Source organism: Temnothorax longispinosus, chromosome 1, assembly GCF_030848805.1.
Source record: "Temnothorax longispinosus isolate EJ_2023e chromosome 1, Tlon_JGU_v1, whole genome shotgun sequence".
In the NCBI taxonomy this organism is placed as follows: domain Eukaryota; kingdom Metazoa; phylum Arthropoda; class Insecta; order Hymenoptera; family Formicidae; genus Temnothorax; species Temnothorax longispinosus.
The window spans coordinates 20,900,172-20,921,738 of NC_092358.1; the positions used below are offsets into that span (position 1 = coordinate 20,900,172).

Here is a 21,567-nt window from a genome sequence, read left to right on the forward strand (position 1 = left end):
ACAACGTCGAATATAGCATCATCTTTGAACAAAGAGGACAATAATGTTCTAGAAACAAATAAGAAAATAAAGCAATGTAACAAACGTAATTATTAGCAGGTAGATTTAAAACAATTATAAAATATTTCATACGTAAAAAGTTAATTATATTTTCTCTAACAAAAATGGGCAAACGAATCGTAAATTAGAAGGATAAATATTATAACAAAGAGAAATAAAATTATGTACAATCTACTATTCTTAATTACAACTGAAGCAGAAGTCATTAAAAGTTTAATATATAGATATATACAAAGAAAAATACCTTGAAGTACCTTGAAGCTTGTTACATATTTTAATTATAATTGTAATTATATATGACATGGCGCACAATATGTGTAATTTTTATAATATCTATATCTTTATATATATAAAACAAAGTCGGGTTAGTTACACCATTTATAACTCAAGAACGGCTGGGCCGAATTTTTACCACAAGTATATGAAATAGGGGTAGAATTTTCCGGAATAGCAGAATAACTAATAAAATATCGGAAAAATTCATGTAAAAAAAAAAAATTAATTTAGAAAGATATCCAAATACATAGAGGGAGGGAGAGAGGGAGAGAGGGAGGGGGAAGAGAGAGAGAAAGAGAGGGGGAGAGAGAGGGAGAGGGAGAAAGAGAGGGGAAAGAGAGAGGGAGAGAGGGGAGAGAGAGAAGGAGGGGGAGAGAAAGAGAAAAAGAGGGGGGAGAGAGATGGAGAGAGGGAGAGAGGGGGGGAGAGAGAGAGAGGGGGGGAGGGGGAGAGGGGGGACTATTTGCGTGTCTTATCATTACATTCATTACTGTTAGGCGGTACGAAGTTCGCCGGGGCAGCTAGTTTTATATAAAATAACATTGTTTTGTGCTTTTTACAGGATGAAAAGAACCAAATACTTACGACCAACGCGTGGCTGAAGTTGGTGAGTGAAATCAAGTTTTTTTTATCTCTTATAAGCTTTTGGAAAAGATACGTTTCCTTAATTACATAACTAAATGTATGTGAATATATATGTAGTTACGTAAACGATAACTATATGCGGTTACGTGCACAGATTCTTCTGTAGCACCTTTTCGCAGCTCCATGTTACGTTGGAGCAAATGACACGTTGAAAATGCGTTCGCGGTAATTCTCTCGGCGAAATAGCCAGTTAACAGAAAATCAATAACTACATCAGTTACTTTTCCATCGCCTGCGGTCTTCCCATTTACGAGGATGCGTTGTAATATCGCTGATAAAAAATACATCTGCCGTCGCAGCGCGCATGACGAGACGAAAGCAGCATGAGAAAAAAAAAATACAATAAAAATTTGAGTGGATGTATCTAGTTATATCCAATAATTATGATCGAAATACAACTCGCATACAACACGAGAAATCAGGAAAGTTCTTGTTTCTGCAACGGATTTTTTTCAGAGAGATTTAATTAGGCGATTCTGTCAGATATTTGTATAGAAAAGTTTTATTTCATTTATTGTAAGTCAAATTAGAAAAAACTAGTTGAAATTTTTCGTCATATGTTTATTCGCAACTACAATTTATTATTTATTTATTTACTACAGTTTAATTTTAATTCTAACACATTAATATTAAGTAATCTAACTACACACTGTTAAATTCGTAGGGTCAAATTATACCTACTCAATTTGAATCATTTTTAACCATCCTTATAGGTCGCTACTGCTCCTACTCAATGTGTCGTTAATTTAACTAAAACAATGTTAATTTAATTAAACCAATGGAGTTAAAATAATATTATTTGGTTTTAAAATAATAAATTTCGACACACATGATAGTTTTTTAAAAATAACAAAATGTTACCTAATTCAAGGTATTGGTTTAAATTTCATCATTTGACATTTAACAGTGTAACTTTAGTAAGATTTTATGTCTAATATAAAGCGCAAAAAATTGCGTTATAATAGTCTCAACGTTACTATTTTATTCATATTAATTACAGACTATGTGCAAACGGAAGAATCTTTACTTATAATCTACGACAGCTGAAAACTTCACTGTTAAATTCGTAGTGTCAAATTATACTCAATTTGAGTCATTTTTAACCAGTATCTTATAAGTCGCCATTGCTCCTACTCATACATTACCAATGTCTTTAATTTAACTAAAACAATGTTAATTTAACTAAATCTCAACGGAGTTAAAATAATACTATTTTGAGTTAAAGTAATAAATTTTGACATACATGATAATTAAAAATAACAAAATGTTATTTAACTCAAGATATTAGTTTAAAATTAATATTTAACAGGTGTCGACCCACATCGCTTTTACGCATAAATAACTCATGTACTACAGACCGATGAAACAGATTCACAGATTCTTTCGTTATATTATCGATCGGATCGCGTGAGCGAGCAATCAGTAGATCAGAAACGCGAGAACGCGGCATTGTCGGTTCGTCTCCTCGTGCATCGACTACTTCCTTAAGCGAACATCCAGACAACCGTTTCTTCTTTATCTCCCTAAGAAGGTGCTCCGTGTTTCCCTCGGGTACAAGAAAAGAAGGTAAGAGCACAGCACGGGAATAAGAGCGTGAGAATAGACGGGTAAAAGAAGGAGGCTGTAGGTTAGGACGCGATAGGGATGGGTTCGAGAAAATCGAAACGGCAGAAAGATGCACTCTGGAACCGCGTTCTCCAAAAACTTTACTATTTTTCCCTTTCTTCGCGCTTTCTTCCTTTCTTCTATACTTGTTTCCTTTGGCAGCGAGAGGATAGGCATGTCGAATGCTACTCCTTGTCTCAACATCATTGATCGTGCATAAGGGAATAAAACCGAAGAGAATAGACACGAACTGTTTGTGTGATATACTACCTTGATCAAAAAGTTCCCGGAATTTATTTAGAAAATGCAAAATACAAGTTTATTCATCAATATTAATATTGTCCCCTTCGAAGTACTTCCCATTGACTGCAACGCACTTATGCCAGCGCTTGATCCAATCCTCGAAACATTTTTTATACTCGGTGTTCGGTATGGCCATCAGAGCCGTCTTCGATTTTTCCATTATCTCCTCTCGGCTGCTAAAACGCGTTCCCCGTAGTGGTCTTTTGATTCGATTGAACAGAAAAAAGTCGCAGGGAGCCAAATCAGGTGAATTCGATGGCTGTTGGATGGTATTCGTTCCGTTCTTGGTCAAAAAGTTGCGGATAATGATGGCATTAACGCACCGTCGCACAATGCCATCATTATCCGCAACTTTTTGACCAAGAACGGAACGAATACCATCCAACAGCCATCGAATTCACCTGATTTGGCTCCCTGCGACTTCTTTCTGTTCAATCGAATAAAAAAACCACTACGGGGAACGCGTTTTAGCAGCCAAGAGGAGATAATGGAAAAATCGAAGACGGCTCTGACGGCCATACCGAACACCGAGTATAAAAAATGTTTCGAGGATTAGATCAAGCGCTGGCATAAGTGCGTTGCAGTCGATGGGGAGTACTTTGAAGGGGACAATATTAATATTGATGAATAAACTTGTATTTTGCATTTTCTAAATAAATTCCGGGAACTTTTTGATCAAGGTAGTATGTCACAGTCGAGTCTTTGAAAAGCTAAAGTTTGATGAATCTATTGGGAATACGTGATATATTTAAATGTATTCTGGTTAGCATCTCTTTTTTTTTACCGCAGCATTTGGTCGCGCTGATGCGTCAAACCGCCTGCCTGCAAGTAAATTATCTTTTATGCGGTTGGCGGACGGTGATTAATTATTTGCTCTGTTTGCGTTCAGCGTCTATGGACGCGAGATAATCCGGCTGGACTTTTTCATTGCGAGCTTTTCGCGAGTTTTGTTCATGGCTCCTGAAAAAGCCAGTACACATCCTGGCTGTAATTAATTTGAGATTTTACGATATCAACGGGGCGCTTCAGTGTCTCCCCCGTTGCTATAATTCTTATCCTGTTCGTATATCACGTAGTGTCGATATTATCCTGTGAGTTTATAGCTTTATTGTCTTCAAGAAATTGATTTCTGATGAAGAGAAACGTCTCTCTTTTACCTCTTGTGTGCTTTTACTTTGATAAATCTTACATCTTCTTCTTTTTTTTATTTTGTTCTTTACTCTTTTTCTTCCTTCTTTTATTCGTATAGAGTCCAATTGTATCTTTTTTATGATATTGCTTTTTTGCTCAAATTATTCTGCCGCTAAAAAGAACAGTTGAAAAAATCATAGACAGCTGCTAGATTCTTCTTGGTAATGTTGAGCAAAAAGAGAGAAAAAGAGAGAGGAGAGTGCCCATAAAGGGTGCTTCATCCTCAATTCATTAGCGCCGGAGCTTTCAACGTTGTATCTTGATTCTCTTAATTTTATAGATACATCTTTATATATGGAATAAATTCATAATACCAATTCTAATTAGAATTTTCATCATCCTTAAATGCGGCAATACGAGATATGTTCAGTAGAAAGGGTAGAAAGACAATACGAATTTCAAAATGGTGTTGTTAAAGCTTAAGTTGAAATGAAGGATTCATCCTCGTCCCATCAGTTAAGACGGAGCTATTACTTACCGCATAAACCACCTTCAAGATAGTCAATCAAAACTTTCAAATTTACTGAGGTAAAAATGGAATTTTAGAGCAGTACTTGGCAACAGCTTCATATGCATTATGACAGCACATTTACGTATTTAATGGCTATGCGATAGACGTTACTTCGCTATTACTGCTGATGAACGTGAATATGTAATGACAGCATCTTTTATATATTAGGAAAATAACCAAAATATATACATACATATACATACACATATGCATGTATAATCTATTTCTGAGTACCATCGTTTAGCTTCGCTAAGTCGCTATCTCAATATGTGTTCACAAACACGCAAGAAAACGTGATGTTGCAAGTAGCACTCTTATAAAATTTGTTATTTATCAAGCCGGACTCTTTCAGTTTGTTGAATAATTTATTGACAGATAGCCGATACGCAGCTGCGGTTTCGAGGATAGGTTAATAATATAATGCACTTTACTCGCGAATTCATATCGGAGCAGCGCGTATGGATCGAGGTAATATTAATCGACGTCCCAAATCTACATGAGAAACGAACATGTCGACTGTAATAAAGTAGACATTTCTTAGCATAATAGACCTTTTAAAAAAATTCTTACGTCGATTTGTCACGTTAGCCCAATTTATTACATATAAATTAATTTAATTCCAAATTTAATTAACGAATCGCTTAATGTTTTACCTTAAGATAATTCACTAACTGCAGCCATCTTGAATTGATGACGTCAAGAAGCAAGAAAATATATCATGAAAATTCTTGCAACGGACATTAAAATAAAAATGTTTTTCAATAAAAAATAGCGTTTGTAATCGATAGAACAGACTTATAAAATATACCGAAAACTTCTTTTTTTTGTGGGTAATCAATAAATAACTCACATATGTCGAATTGTGTCCATAAATCGAGGACGAAAACAAGCTATTTGACAGCTGCCGAATTGAAATAAATATTTGCTGTTACATATTAAATTATAACAAAATGGAAGTCTTTGATATATTTTAATGATATTTTAAATTGTTTTAAACATAAATATGGAAACGCTGCGCTAAATTGAAAAATGACGCTAAGTTGCAAGAATAATTTAGTTTTTTAACGTTATTTTTCACGCCTTGTAATTCACAATTTTACAGTAGGGGAGTCTGAATAGATTTATAACATTAAATTTTTTGTAACTAAGCTTGCATAAAATCAACTGAAAATTCGATTCATGTTACTTACTAGCGCGTCAAACATTTCTCTCTAAAAATATAATGATGTAACAAGTTCATCATTTTTTCACTATCTTCTCTATTATACGTAACTGAAAAAAGTGACGATAATTTTAGAATACAATATCCGCTCGTATCATTTGCGGGCAAACAGTTAGGCGAGAGACACGAAAGAGCACTTTTGCTTCTTGGCGGGCCGAGATATACAAGTTCGGATTCCAAGCGGCGCCGCGACGTCCTCGATTGCCGGGAATAACGTAGTTGCGACACGACGATAAAGTGTCCAAATAATTGCACGTGCATGCGCATCCTCGACTCGCCGGGAACGAGATCAGCGGCGATATCAGTTGCCTTTGCGTGCGAGCACAAAGGGCCGACGAAGGCCCGACGAAATGGGAAGGCAAGAGAGGAAGCGAGGAGGCTGCCACACGTAACATCATCACGTACGAACATGTCGCTCGCGTGTTGGCACGATGTAGCAGCACTAAAATGTACGGAGTCGAGAACGTTGTCGCGACACTCACGTTTCAGCGCGAGGAACGTCACCGCTACATCATGCCTCTCGTTGCGCTAGCATTTTAGATCAACCGCTTCGTTGTGAGTAACCGAGAACGTAGAAGCAGCTAGTTACGTTTGAATCTTGTAGCGAGAAAGAGCAATTAATTCGTTGAATATCTATCTACAAATTTATACTTTCACTGTAAATTTATATGGGTATTTATACGGAGTATTTATACGGAGCAATCTTTATTGCATATGATAGCAGCATAATGTACGGTGATTTAAAATAAAGTTTTCTACGAGTCGTCGGATTTTTGATGCGTTAAAATTTTTATTGCTTATGTCTATATAAGTTATGCTCCAATGTTATTTCCAATTGATATCTCGAATAATTTGTGTTGTTTGATTAGCAATATCGAGTGCCCGTTGACAATTCTCGAACGAGTCCAAGAAAATTGCGGCCACGCCTCTTTGTCTCCACAGTCAAGCTGAGGTACTTAGAAAATTGAGCGAATAATTCTTAAAGTGAAGTAGCCAGATAATATATTAGGATAAAGTAGGAAAGAGAACACGAAATGGGTTGCTAGTAAGATTAAATTAAAACTTGGATTACAGTCCAAAGACGGAGATAGCGAGCTTGTTCGCGTAATATTTTATTACATTGGTCGGTATTTTCTTGAATTTATCTTTATTATCTCCGTTTATCTCAAAAAGCGCAGTCAAGCATTGTTAGCCAAGAATTAAATATTTCCATAATTACATGATAGAGATGCAGGTAATGACGTTTTGACGATTGCACCGTGATAACAATATTAATTAGATAACAATATTAGATTATTATCCTTCTGATGAGATAAATACAGCATACAGCAGATATAAATAACATTTTATTTGTAATTTATATATTCTGTCAGTTATTTAAATTCACTCAAATTTCGCTGTTCTTATCATACATCTCTTGATCGTGATTCTGATGGACCATTCGAGTTCCATTCCGAGATCCAATTTCGGAGTCGGTAAATCAACTGTCAGTAGGTCGGCATCAAAGTTTATCTTGATAAATGCCCTTGCGGACAACTCAGTGGAAAAAAAAAGAGAGGAAACCCTGAAAGCGACCCTCGGGAGAACCACACGAAAGTACCGATAATTATCTCTCTTCCATTCTGCCCTTTCAATCTGGCCCTGTACCTCGGTCGGGATCCGACATCTTTTTCTCCGCGTTCATTCGATATTCAGTGTCGAGAGCTACCAATTTTGGTTCACAAACCTCTTGTTGCGCACCTACACTTCATGGATTGTATAGGACATAGGAGATAGATAGGTATACAATTGCAAAAGAATATTCTCGGAATAAAAGAACTGTTTTAAAAATGAAATGTGATGGTTTTCCTCTCTGTTATATACTTATAGAACTCAAATAGAGAGGTATGATCTATCTCCTAAAAATAGTATTTGATAAGTAAGAAACAGATTATATGTATATATGTATGCAACAAATTTTGATTGCTGTATTTTTTCTGAGTTTTGGCTTAGAACTTTCATATAATTCAGGAAGCTGAATTCGCCTGTGCACATAAAGTGAAAATTCGAACGCCGATCGAATTTTCGCATGTAGTATCTTGTGCATCATAAAAAGTAAACAAATATGCAATAATGTTCTCTGTGCTGAGGTGTCTAACTCTTATCGCCGCGGGAAAATATAATAAAAGAAGCGGAGGAAAATTAATGGAATATCCAGGAACCGCTATCTCGCGGCATTGTAATTTTAGCTTTTTAATCTCGGGTGCAGACACGACGTCGATCGCATTATGGCGATCCTCCGGCGAAAGACGTGAAAGGAATCGGTAAAAGTCCTGGATCCATTTATCATGGTGAATCAGACTATATCTTGCGCTCCTCTACAGCTTGACAGATATATATATATATACATATAATATACTTTTATATATATGTACATACACATATAGGATGTACATATATTTTAGAATGAAAGTCAGAATGGAAAAGGCGATTCCTTGAACATGATAAAAGGTAGGATTTACCGCTACATTTTACCAGTTCTTAATAGTCAGTCTTTACTTTGTGAATCTCTGTCAATTTATAAGTCATAAAGAATTCGCGGTGGACAGATGAAATACGGACATAAAAGGTTAGAGCTAAAGTACAGCGAATAAAATTAAAATAAAAGCTACATAGATCTACAAGGCAATTCTTTGATGTAAATCTCGAATAATTTCTAAAATCTATTATAATGTACTTTTTAAATAATTAATTTAATTATTTCACCAGCAGAAAGATATTTGAATCAAGTTGTCACTTATATAAAGAGACTAAATTGCTTGAATGATTGAGTCAAACTGGTCTAAGAAATTGATTAAAGAATACATAGACGAGAGGTCGGCTAGGAACTCAGAACACTCCATATAATCTGACACGGCATTTATTCGCGCGACTCGTATTCACGAGGACATATGTTGCTTCCGGACAGCCACACATTCCCGCACTCGTTGCCTATCGCGAGGCGAAATAATTCGCGCGCGTTAATGGTTTTCACGGCATTTGAATCGTTGAGTGTCACAACGGTGATACATTAATCCACCTAACGATTCCCTTGGCCAATTTCCGCGTAGCCGGCGATAAATTTTAATGTCGTGTTAACGGGCATCGCAGTCCTGTTGTCGCATTATCAAGTATGCTTGCCGTGGGTGTCGCGAAATTGCACTGTTATGGTTTGTCGTTAAGCTTGCGTCGCTCACGTAATGCTACGCGTAATCGCAGACAATTAATCACTGTTACAGACGATAGCTCAGCATTTTGCCTAGCACTCGCTCGCTCGGTACTTCCTTTCCGTTTTACTGGCGACGTGATAAAGTGTACAACGGTATATTTCTCTCTTCTCAATTGCAGTGTGCCATCAATAAGATTCGCTCTTTACTATTGCCAGAAATTGCTCGTCATTGGCTAAAATGACGTACAATTCATTCCTTTCCTCATTCGATCCTCTTCTCATTTTATGTTCTTGTTTTTTTGTTTTTTTGTTTTTTTAATAGGAAAGCTCATATTAATATCATGCGAACATCTTAGCTAGCTTTATTTGAGCTTCATTTAAGAGTTTTTATACACGTAATTACTAGATACAAAAGAGCTACCTGCGTGTACTCCGCCGGTAGCTATGAAAGCAACAACGATAAGATCTTTCGGCATCGTTCTGATTCAATCCATCAGGAAAAAGAAATTGGTTCATCTACCTTACCGCGGTAAAACGTGGCAGCGAGAAAACTGCTAAGTCATAACTGAGCATCAATTTATACTCTCGCCGAGCACCCGCAAAGTATCTTACGCGAGGTATCGTTACGCGATGGCGACTCGCCAAGTAAAAGCGCCACGGAATCAAATGCTTTTACGACTTGCTCCCGCGTTTTGTGAGATACACCTACGCGAGTTCGACTATTTCGCTTGTTCGTGGAAATACCATGTCGTGCAAAGCATGAGCGATTACGTCGACCACTCGACTCTAGAATGTCAAAGTCTTATTTAGAACGTACGTGTTATCCTTCTGACTCAAATCCTATGGCCTGTATGTAAATCGTAGCTCGCAAATAACGATAGAAATTTCGAATTACATGGATGATGAAAAAAGAAAATGGAAAGCCCCTATTTTCTTCTCTGCATTTCGTGGTGCAGCGTTCCGGATGTGGGCGTCGGAGCATTAAACACAAGCTTGGCGGATTCTGGAATATAAATCAAGCGGTAGATAGGTAGGTAGGTAGGTAGGTAGTTAGGTAGGTAGATAGGCGCGGGCGTGAGCTGGATATTGAATTCATTTTCAAGATCGCGCGGTATCGAAAATATGTGGAAAACGGAAGGCGGTTGCGATTGTGTTGAGACAAACGTAGCAACAGGTTTTAACAGAAATCCTTATCGCTTGGTTGTCACATAAATTCCATTTTGCTGTAACGGCCCAATTGTTTCGTCTATTATTTTGCCTACTCTGTTCGTATTCGATTGTCTCGATTGTCGCGGTGACATTCGGCAGGACTGGTACAGGATGATCTCCTCGACAGTGAACTCATTTCGTAAGTGATTAAGTCGGAAGTTCGTTTGATGGACTTTTGATTGGCTACCGCGCGAGTACTCAGTGAATTCCAGTGTGCCCGACAATTAGCGGAGGAAAGTCGAGAAAGATAGACGATACCGTAATCTTTGTTAAGGCAGGTTTTGAATTCCATTCCGGGATGCGCTTGTATTATATGTTCTGAGAAAATGGGAACGAAAATGAAAACGACAATAAGAGACTTAGTCGTGGTCGTCGTACTCAATTAGTTGTGGTTTTCAAGGTAAATACATACACATATATAATAGATTACTCTTAGTTTGCTTCACAATATTTCGCCATTAAATTGAAAGACAAGAAATAAAATTTGTACATTTTATACTATATTCCTTTTTTTTACCTTATTTATGGCATAATAACTTATCTCTGTATTTACTTTCTTATTTTTATTTATTTATTATACTTTTTATTTTTATTTATTGTATTGTTTGTGTCAGCAACTCATTCTCCGTTTTTATTAAGCCGCGTATTTTATTAATTTAATATACGGCTGATGAAGACATACGACTGTCGAAACGCTTCACTTATTAGTTTTTCTTTGTTAGAAGATAATAAATCATTTATTTAACACTTTAACATTCATATTCGCTCGTTTATTGGTCCACACGACCTTTTCATATTGCTTTGCAAATGTGAGCTTGATTCTCATTTACATTAAGAAATAAAATGTATGTAAAATACACATCGCGATATGAAAGAGATACTAAAAAAGTATTAACAATAGTGAAAACTTTTTAAAACAATAGAAAACTTTTTAATTAATTATTATAATACGCGAAATGAAGTGGATTGGAGTATATTTGATACGCAAGGAAATAAATACAGCAGACAGTTCATACATATTCACATGTAGAGGTATACAAATTCAACGGATATGCAAATCTGTTGCTCCAGGAGCACAAAAGTTTAAGTAGCATGGCGGTTATTTATCAGTTCGCTGCAGTTTCCTGAGTCTCTAGTTCCTGCAGAGTCCTCTTTTTCATCGGGAGATGCGACCGTAAAAATTTGCTCGCGATATATATTTTCATTTAAAATTACATCTCATTTTTTAAAATTTTTTTTTCGTCTAACGTGTCGCCGGCGCAGTTTATCGCGCTATTCTTCTCGACAGCCGATAGCTGTTGTTGAAAACTTTATTCCCCTCGCGTCCGACTTATAACGCACATAATTCCTCGTTGTACCTTTATATCTCACGGCAGGAGTAAGTCCGGCGTAAAAAGACGCGACTTTCAATAAAGTATCGCTGCGTATCCGAAAAATATTTTACGAATGAAATAAATTGCCGTCTCATCGGCATTATCATCTGTTTCTCTGGCGCGGAAATGAAATATACATAGACAACGTTATGCTCGGACAAAAATTTGCATATTTTGCAGATTCATTGCATGGCAGAAAGTTTTTATATCACGATACGCGGAACGGCCACGATGCATCAAACGCGAGATGTAATATTGTGCGCGCGACGCTCGTAACGAGTAACGACCCAAGATGGGCGCACACATTTTATATTCTCCTGCGATATGAATAATAAAATATTTGCGAATGAGCGAACAAAATTTTTAGGGCGTTTCTGCCGTCACAACGACGCGATGTATGGCGAGTATATGGAGAGAAGAGTGAATAGAATGATGGGCAGCTGAGCTGCTTGCCAGCTTGTCAAATAAGCAAACACAATGACGGGCAGAAATATTAAAGTCCCGACCGAGCGACTATTTTTTAATAGCACCGTCCATTTTTTTATAATAACGGATGTAACTCTCTTTGGCTAATGAAAGTTTTAATGGAAGCAATCCCGAACATAAAAGATTAAATTGTTATTTTTGGTTATATTTCAAGCCATGTTTATCCGATGACACAGGAATATTCGTCAGGAACGTCAGTACTTGATGACATTGATTTGCCATTAATACAAGATCGCGAAATCATCCTGCAGATTCACGGTTTTTGCGATAAACGTGGCGCTGTACGCGCTTCCGCGTGCTGACACTAGGAAGAACTATGTGCTATCCAACAAGCTAGAGTAGCTATAGACAAACAACAATAAAAAGCCTTCTAGGAGCATGTTTATGTCGACGCGAGCCTATTTATCCGACTATCGGTTAACGATCGACGATGCCGTTCAGCAGCCCCAGAGGAGACCGATAATACACGGCCGACCAGCAAAGATGCGTTTATCACTCGCTTACCAAGGGGTAACTCCGTTTGATTCTTTGTAACGACTGCTACCGCCGGTGAATTACGTTTATAGCCTGGCAGAGACACTAAACGTGCGTCTTCAGAGGACACGCCATGTATCTACGTGAATTTCGCGTACTTCTCGCGGTTGATTACATGTGGGACGTCTCCCATATTCATCACGTTTCTACTTGCTCTTGGATAAATTTGAGGTAGAGCTTAATTTGTTTGCGAGAACTTGATTATGCTTAATGTTCAATTTCAATGAGATGAAAAGAAGATTCAAATAGTTTGCCTTTTGCGATAGAAAGCTTTCTATATTTTTTGCGATCTTTAACTATAAAGATAAGTTCTATTATTGCATCACATATCCAAAGTTTGTTCAAATCTCTCATGAATATCTTTTTATGTTCATTGTTCACATCTCTCTCAAAATATTGCACGTAATATAATTAAAAAATTATTGTTGAAGTATTACAAGTCAACTTTGTGAAGTTTACGAGTGTAGCATGTATACATCCGTTGTAAATTATCTTATGGTGTGTAATCAGTATTGTATTTCTATACGGGACAGTCGGGACAGATTAACCCTTAATCGGCACTTGGATAAAATAGTCTAACATAAATTCCCTAAAGAAGGATTTAACCTTTTTTAAGTATTTTTTTCTTCTTTTGAAAGCTACTATTGACAAGGTGCACGAGGTTTTTTTACAGGACGAACGCGGCTGATTTATATGTTTCTATAGCAAGTAATGTCTCGGCGGAGTTCCACGGGAACGAAAACATACGGCAATTCTGGATAATCGAATCTATTCTCTGATATCGAAAGCGATCGACATGCGTCACTGAAAAACACATAAAATAGGATTTAATCTCTCGTACCGTTATATATTATATGTTCTACAAAAGCCATCACTGTGCAATAATAGCTTTTCATTCCGCTGATGCAACGTTCGGCATTCGAAAATAGCGCGGAATTGGAGGGCAGTAAAAAAACTTACAACGTTACATTTTTCCCGATAAAATGTCCATCCAACTACTTCTCATTTTTTTTTTCAAACCAGCTCGCCACTCGTGTCATTATGTGGAAATTGAAAGTATCGACATAGGCGCAACAAAACCGTTCATTACGACGCGAGATCCCGTAAAACGATGGCCTGGCATTGTCACGTGCCCGCGCGTGTTTCTACAAAGCAATTCCAATTTGTGGGACATACGCAAACGGGCATAGCTCGTCGATGAATGCCTTTACGTATACGCTCGCATGCATCTTTAACGAATCGCGCGGCGATAAATGCGAGTTCAAGTTTGAGAGTGTTTAATGATGATCACGTTCGTTGGGCACGGTATCACCGCGATTGCGTCGTGTCTGGAGAGAGAAAAACCACACACACCCACATATATATATATATATATATATATATATATATATATATATATACACATACACACATACATACAAGGAGCAACGTTTACTCGGGATAGCATCCTTCCTATCTATCTAATCTCCGCAAAGTGCATTCGCTCACTCGCATTAACCCTATAGCTCCCGGCTTGACTCTATCGCGCTCAGCATCGACCTGATCCTTGGAAGTGCGTACCCCGACACACACGCACGCAAATACGCAGAAACACATACGTATCATAACATCCAGCATAATCTTCCTCCAACTCCAGTCGGCATTAGCATAGCTTTACCTGTGAGATACGATGCGTAGAATGGTAAACCCCATTTGATCTTCCTCATTTGCGCTAATATGAAGGCACGAAAAGCGTAAATTCGGTGACGATGATGGATTATTGAATCGATATAAACAAAGCATGTGATTATAATGAGGTACAACTGATGTATGTATGTCTTCCAATTAACTTGATTGACATTCAACTCTTTGACGCACTAACATAATTCGAGTCGTTATCGAATTCGAATGCACTTGCACAGCATAGATAAATACAAAAAAATCTGTGCTTTTCTATCATTATTAGGATAGAATGCAAAGAGAGAGAGAGAGAGAGAGAGAGAGAGAGATGGTGGTTAATAATAAAGATTTGGGAATATAATGATTAAAAAAATAATTACGTATTATAACATTTATAACATATAATGATTACTGGCTTTATCCGTGCATGCCTCTCCCTTTTGCCGAAAGAAACACGTGCGTGTGCGCGCTTATAACCCTATAACTTCGCTCATATTCGAGGCCTGCAATTGAGGTTCTTGATGTCATGAGAAGCTCTCATGATCGAAACCACAAAGAGGCCACCTGGTCGCTATATGTGTATCATATATGTGTACATATTGAATATCAGATGATAACCGAATTAGTCACACACACTCTAAAATCATACACATTTTAAATACAGTTCCATACTTCATGAGGGATAACATTTATTTTTCATGAAGTATGGAACTGTTATTTAAAAATTTTGAAGAAAAGATAAATCTAATTTCCGTCGTCATTGATGCAAATATGTCATTTCGATATAATGTGATGCTCACTTTTTTTAAAATAATTTATTTTCTTGCAAAGCAATACGATTTGCTGAATGAGCATAAAGCTGCGTCGAGATAAGAAGCTTAGATGGTCGAGGTTAATGGAGATTTGCGTTCATAAAATGTGTCTTATTCCTTTATGAGATTGTCTGAATCCTTTTCTTTGACTCTAATGGTAAACTCAATGTCAGATAAAAAAACTGCAAAAGTTTTGCGATATAGGTATGCGATATATTTATCATGAGCATACTTTAATTGAATTTATTTTAGAAATACGCACTATTAAGAATATTGGACATACGTGTAATAACTTTATACAAGAATTGGGTTCTAAGATCGTATCTTTCCTTTTAATTGTAGATTCTTTTTACAGAAATGTCAACCCTTTAATACTCTTTGAATTACAGAATGATGGAAATTAAAGGTTTTTCACAAACTAAGTTTTGGCGCTTTTAATGAGTAAGAAAATTAATGAGTTAATTAAAAAACCTTCAGACAATTTCAAATGAGTTTTATCGCAACAGAATCTCAATTTTATAATTATACTGAAATATTCACCATTGAAAATTAAGAAAGAATGGAGAAGATAATGTCTTACAGAATATCTGATAAGAAAAAATTGATTCACAATTTATTAATGAAAATAATAAAAATTTATACCGTTACAGAGAATAATTAAATAAATACCCTGTAGAATTATATTACTTTTACAGAGAGAATCATATATCAAGCAAATCATATACAGCAGAATATTCACATCCAGCTTTGCGAAACCATCAGGTACGAACTCGCAGCAGACATCTACTGTTTGCGGCAGAGAAACTTTTACCGCTTTTATTTCTGCGTGAGAAACTTTCGTCGAATTCGCATCGCGAATAGTTCCGTCATTTTTCCACGTGGATGAATCTCATTGTGCGATTGTCATCGTAGATTATCAGAGACACATATTCTCTGACGAGGTGTGTCACTCTCTACGACACAGAGGAAGACTCGAGATATCTCTAAAATTGTGGAATTTCACTTCGAATTTGTCAACTTTGCTAGTCGGGAGCTTTCACGACTCGGCGATTTAACAGTATTAATTAAAAGCGAAGAGAGCGATCATTTAAAATGATCGATTAAAACTGGAACGTCAAGTATTTCCCCGATACTGTGAACAGTCGTCGAATAATCAATGCAAAATTTCTAGTGTTCGCTGCACGTATATAACATGTCTTTTAGTTCTAAATTGTTCAACGTTAATTTGAATTTTAATTTGAAACTACTAGTCCGGTACATAATTTAAGTATTGAACTCCAAGCTTTCCACGTTATATTTAAACGCGTCAGGGCGAATATAAATATAAATGATTGCCGTACTCGTAAATAATTATTTACATTAATAAAATTTATCCCTCTCATGAATATATACATACATTTCCCTCTCCTTGTAATTAAATTTTATATTCAAATCTACAATGACATAGAACTTACTAGGATGAAATATGGCACTTCCAGCGAAATAGCTTTTGCGATCCATTTCATCGCGAAAGGTTAAAAGCGGCCGCGTGCCATGTAAAAAAAATTAGGACGCGTCAAGGCTTGTGCATGACTGCATTTACATGTGTACAATATGTTTGTCGTCCTACGAACTGAAAGTTATTATCCGCGTACTTCTGCGAACGTGACAGCGTATCGCAAAAGAGACAGATTCGCGAAAGGTACAATTCGTAAGAATACCGAAGGGCAAAGAGAATGTCCGAGAGACAAACGAACGATACGTACAATGACATTTTCAACAAAGAACTTGGCCTCGAGTCCGCTCGTATAAAAATCCGGGACGGAGTTTCCGTCTCGCTGACGGAACCGGGAGAGAACGCCAGTTCGTGCCCGATGTTCTCAAGAAGTTCGATGTGAAAGCTAGCGTACGGAGCGAACTCTCCTTCATATCTGCAGACCCAACGACGGAGGCTCTACTTGCAGATTAGTGCGCTTCGCACATAAACGTACTATATATGTATTATAATACCCGAAAGTTCTCTCGCATACTTAGCGATGCCTCCCCGAGATTGTATTTAGTTGCGCTTTGATGCATTACATATAGGAGTGCGAGACGCGCACGCGATTGCACTCGAGTGAAAACGAGAATGCAACGCACGACGAGCGAACGAGATTGCATGAGTTACTGTTTCACTATTCTTATATCTCTACTTCCTTAGAACTCGCATAATCGTCGTTTAAACTTTACCTTTATTATCGCAGTTGTTTACGATTACGAGATATAGCCGCTTCATAATAATAGTGATTAATGAATTATATTTCGACAACATCGATTACATGTTTAAATATATACGTAAATGTAAGGATGAATAAAAGTATCGCGCTGTTGTGAAATTCTGATGATTTTTCTCGAGAGAGAGAAAGAACTCGCAGTGCACAATTAATTTCTAAAATTGTTCTAGAATTATTCGATTTGTCTGTGGAAAATTAGTTGTCTGGCGGAGACAATTATGTCGCTTTAAACTTAATTCAAGTATTCGATAATGGTGTCACTGAAACGCGTGTTACTATCGAGTCTATCGACATGGTGAAATAACAAAACGTAGGCAGCTACAGCTCCGCTTGCTTTTTTGTCGCGACGTATTTAATTGACGTATTCAATTAATCGTCTTTAATTGACGTTCTTAATTTCAAAGGATCTCATTTACAAAATTTATTCACATTTATTTTATAGTCTCGTAAATAGACTGCTCAACGATATAGCGATTACCGTTTCTGCCTTACGGCAGTGCTGAAATGCATTCGCACATTTCCTCTAAAATAACGATCTCGATTAAACGATCGCGAATTCATCCGACGTGAAATTCGTCGAAATTAAACCATCCGCCCTCCCGTAGATGCGATTTATAGCAGAATTAATTATTTGCCTGGATAAATAAATGGCGCTGCGAACGCCCCAAGACATGCGCTAATTAAGTAAAAACATTTACGTAGTAAATAACTATGCCGCTGGGCTCGGGCGTGTTCACACGCAATGCGAATAATCTCGATTGAGAGGCGTTTAAGGGCGTATACGTATACGAGCACGGGCTCTACGCGGTTCCGTATTGCTCCATATGGCGAAAGTGTCGTGACACTCTCACGCTGGAGGGCCAGCGTAAAGTCGCCAATTACCGCGCACCATTGTCGTCCACGAAAATCCTTCGTTAGACGAGAGTTCGGGACCGATAGCGGTGAAAGAGAGAGAGAAAAGCTCGGACGCAAATTCTCTCCAATCCTTCGTACCCTCACGCTCGTCCCTCGTCGGTGCATTCGCAATTTCGTCAGTATTCAAATAAGCAGCTGCCGCCTCGCTGTAGACAATCGAAGTTGCGATATCGTTCTCTCTTCGAGTGAGTTATTTAATATTATATTGAAGGAATTGGCTTTTTTCCTCTCATTGTCCGTCTCTCTCTCTCTCTCTCTCTCTCTCTCTCTCTCTCTCTCTCTCTCCCCCCCCTTTCCCCCTCTCTCTCTCTCTCTTTCTCTCTTTCTGTTTCTCATTCTTTCACATCGTGCTTATTTATAGCTCATTTAGCGCTCATTAATTTTTTATAGCCCATTCTTATTTTCCGTTACTCTGATAATTAAACGGAAAGTAGAATACTTTCTTTTATTTGATTTGTTTGCTGCAACAAATCGCGGACACTTACACGTTTTTCAGTATTTTACCTTGCGCGCACATTCCGATTAATACGAAAGCATATTATGCGGAACGAAAGTTCATATATAGATTCATATTAGTCGTAATATTAACATGGGGCATATAATGTATTAAAGTTAGGAAATAAGATCTACTTTAGTTTTGATATTTCGTGTGCCAGAGATTCCTCCACTGTCTCTAATTTCGCGTATCCAAAATTTCGTAGAAACGCCCCGCAGCTGTCCGCGCAGCGTCCCGGATGTCGCGCAGATCCTGTTAGCGTTTCGCAAGCAATTATCCTTAATTACCGCGTGCATCCAAAATTTTGTTGAACTGTAGCAGCGCTTTCCTGTAGACCGTCCTCCGTCCTGTAGGACCACTCAACCGGCAACGTCACAATTTCAACAGTAATTATCCCTAATTCACGCTCACAAAGTTCCGGTGAAGGACGTGTGAGTTCTAGAGCGGTTTTAGGCGTAACCGTAATTGCGGTAGGTATTATAGTCTTTCCCAAGCAGGTAAAACGCGTTTCGTGTGAAAGCATCGAGCGGCATCGAGTTTTGATTGAGTTGCGCCTTCTCTGCGTTTACATTTACGCCTCGTGCGCATCCATTGTTGCAAAAATTAACAGTTTTGCGCGAGGTGAATTCGAGTGAAACCCAATTATAATTGTGAAACATTTGCGCACACGCCTGTGACATTATTGTGCGGTAAGCAATTATATCCCTACCTTGTTATACAATTGCGCCATACTTGAGTCACTGACCAGAAATACCTCTCAAATTTACATCGGACAAAATACTCGGTGGCGAGATAATTCACAGAGTCATGCGCGTAGAGCAATTCCGTCGGTAACTCATTCACGCTATGCGTATTATGCAAACGCGCTAAAAGCTAACTCTAATAAAGTGAAAACCTATCTTTCCACTTTGTATTATTGTGCGGTATCAGTTGCATTTTCGATTTAATTGAAATACTTTCAATTTAATTGAAATATTTAAATGAAACGTTTAACTGCAAAATTTAAATCGAGATATTTGTATGCAAAATTAAGCTAAATTTCTATGCAAAGATTTATAATAAAATTTTTATGCAATGCAGGAAAAGAAGGCTGGAAAATACGGTTTGAATAAATAAGAAAAATATAAATATAGATATAAATATAAAGGGACAGCTGTCGAGGACCAACTCAGTCATCAGATTGTTTCTTTTTGATTAAGTGAACTGAAATGTTCACGAAATGTCAGAATCAAATGAAAAATTCACGGCTCCAACCCGGAAGCCAAACTCGATGAATAAAAAAAATATCAATTTTATTTATATAATTATGTACAATTTGCAATTATATTTTACAAATTCTTGCTTGCAACTAAAACGCTCCATTGCTTTATCGCCTCGCCGAGATGGAGGATGGCGATGCAAAGGAGGGTGGACGCTAAGTCCCCACCTATATAGATCATCACACGTGTTCATTGTAGGTATACATGCGCTGCGGTCAGTTAGCTGTTATCATTAGGAAGAGAGTTACGGTGGCGTGAGAGCGGTTGCGGATAGAAGCATCATCGCTCGATGAACTTGAATGGGATAGATGATGATGCAGGCACTTTAAGTGGCACTGAAACATTTCCGAAAGAGACCTTCGACCTTTATAGCGCGCGTCGAAAAAATACTATTAAACGTGCATGATCACGCTGCGGTAAATCGAGACTCTCAATTGCAGAAATATGAGAAATGGAAAAGAGGTATCATCTCTGTTTTCACTTGGCAACCGGTAATGTCATTGATGTAACGCAATACGGTGTCAAAGGCCACGGCACTCGCGTCAATATCTGCGGAGTTACACCCGGCGACCAATGGCGTGAGGGTATCGCGTTGCGTTAAATGTGTCCGGCTGTAATATTGCTGCTATTACGAACACTCTGCAAATGTTAATAATTTTCCGATACCGACTGGGTTAATAGGTCGACCTAATTACAAGGGAAAAATCAAATACGCGATCGATCTGCGCTACGCGCGTACGCATTCTGATTTATTTCCGCAATGTTGTATCTTCGATAAGCGCGAAGCAGCTTTCTGCCATCTTTTCCGCGAATCGCGATGTTATTCCGGACGTCACGGGTATTTAGAGAAGATTAGATCGTGTTTGATCGGAGTCTGATTAACGAGTGAATATTGATACGCAGCAATGTGCTTATCGGACTTGCGAGGCGGCGGCGGCGGCTTCTACCTAATAACGTTGTGGCAAGTTCGGGAAGGTAAGCTTGATTAATAATCGCGGGCGCTCCGTGCAACCATGTACGTAAATCTCGCGCTACGCGGAACATAGTACGGTCACGATATACGGCCGGATCTTTTATCACATTTAATTTCGTTTTACGTCGCGCACAGTGTGTACGGTCAAATTTAGTTGCGACAAATGTCGCGGAACGTTTTTGTCGTTTTATCTCGCGGAATTTTACGTCGTCGAGGAACACGTCTATCAAGATCCTACCTTCCCGTCGTCTATGAAGGGTCTTGAAAGTCGAAGAAACTTCGGATCTAACTTTTGCTCGGCTGATCCTCTCGTAAATTCTGAACTAAAGCGGAAGAATACACGTACGTTAAAATAAACGAGACAATATACCGATGCTTATCGAGCAACCCAGTAAGACCACTTCCTGCCCGGTCTGGGCATGAAGCTCTCGCAAAATCAACATCGGACATTCGTACGCATGCATCCGCTACAATCTCCCGCCGATACGCAGGCATAAAGCGTTGCGAGTCCGGGATTTGAAAATGTAGCTTACGTGCTTCCTCGCGTTCCTCGTTGCACTGAAATGTGAAATATATAGATAATGCATAACAATGCATAC

General features: G+C 38.0%; 1 protein-coding gene and 1 long non-coding RNA gene across 4 annotated transcripts in view; one reads left to right on the forward strand and one right to left on the reverse strand.

The window, feature by feature from the left end:
* The window catches only part of Nachralpha6 (nicotinic acetylcholine receptor alpha6), a 222,444-nt gene that overhangs the window by 65,664 nt on the left and 135,213 nt on the right, over nt 1-21,567 (forward strand). For all 3 annotated transcript variants that reach the window (XM_071784423.1, XM_071784414.1, XM_071784402.1), the window contains exon 4: nt 899-943. In XM_071784423.1, coding sequence (XP_071640524.1) covers nt 899-943 — 45 coding nt within the window. The remainder of the gene's footprint in view (nt 1-898; nt 944-21,567) is intronic.
* The window catches only part of LOC139816753 (uncharacterized), a 278,339-nt gene that overhangs the window by 56,628 nt on the left and 200,144 nt on the right, over nt 1-21,567 (reverse strand). The gene's annotated exons all lie outside the window — the stretch shown is intronic.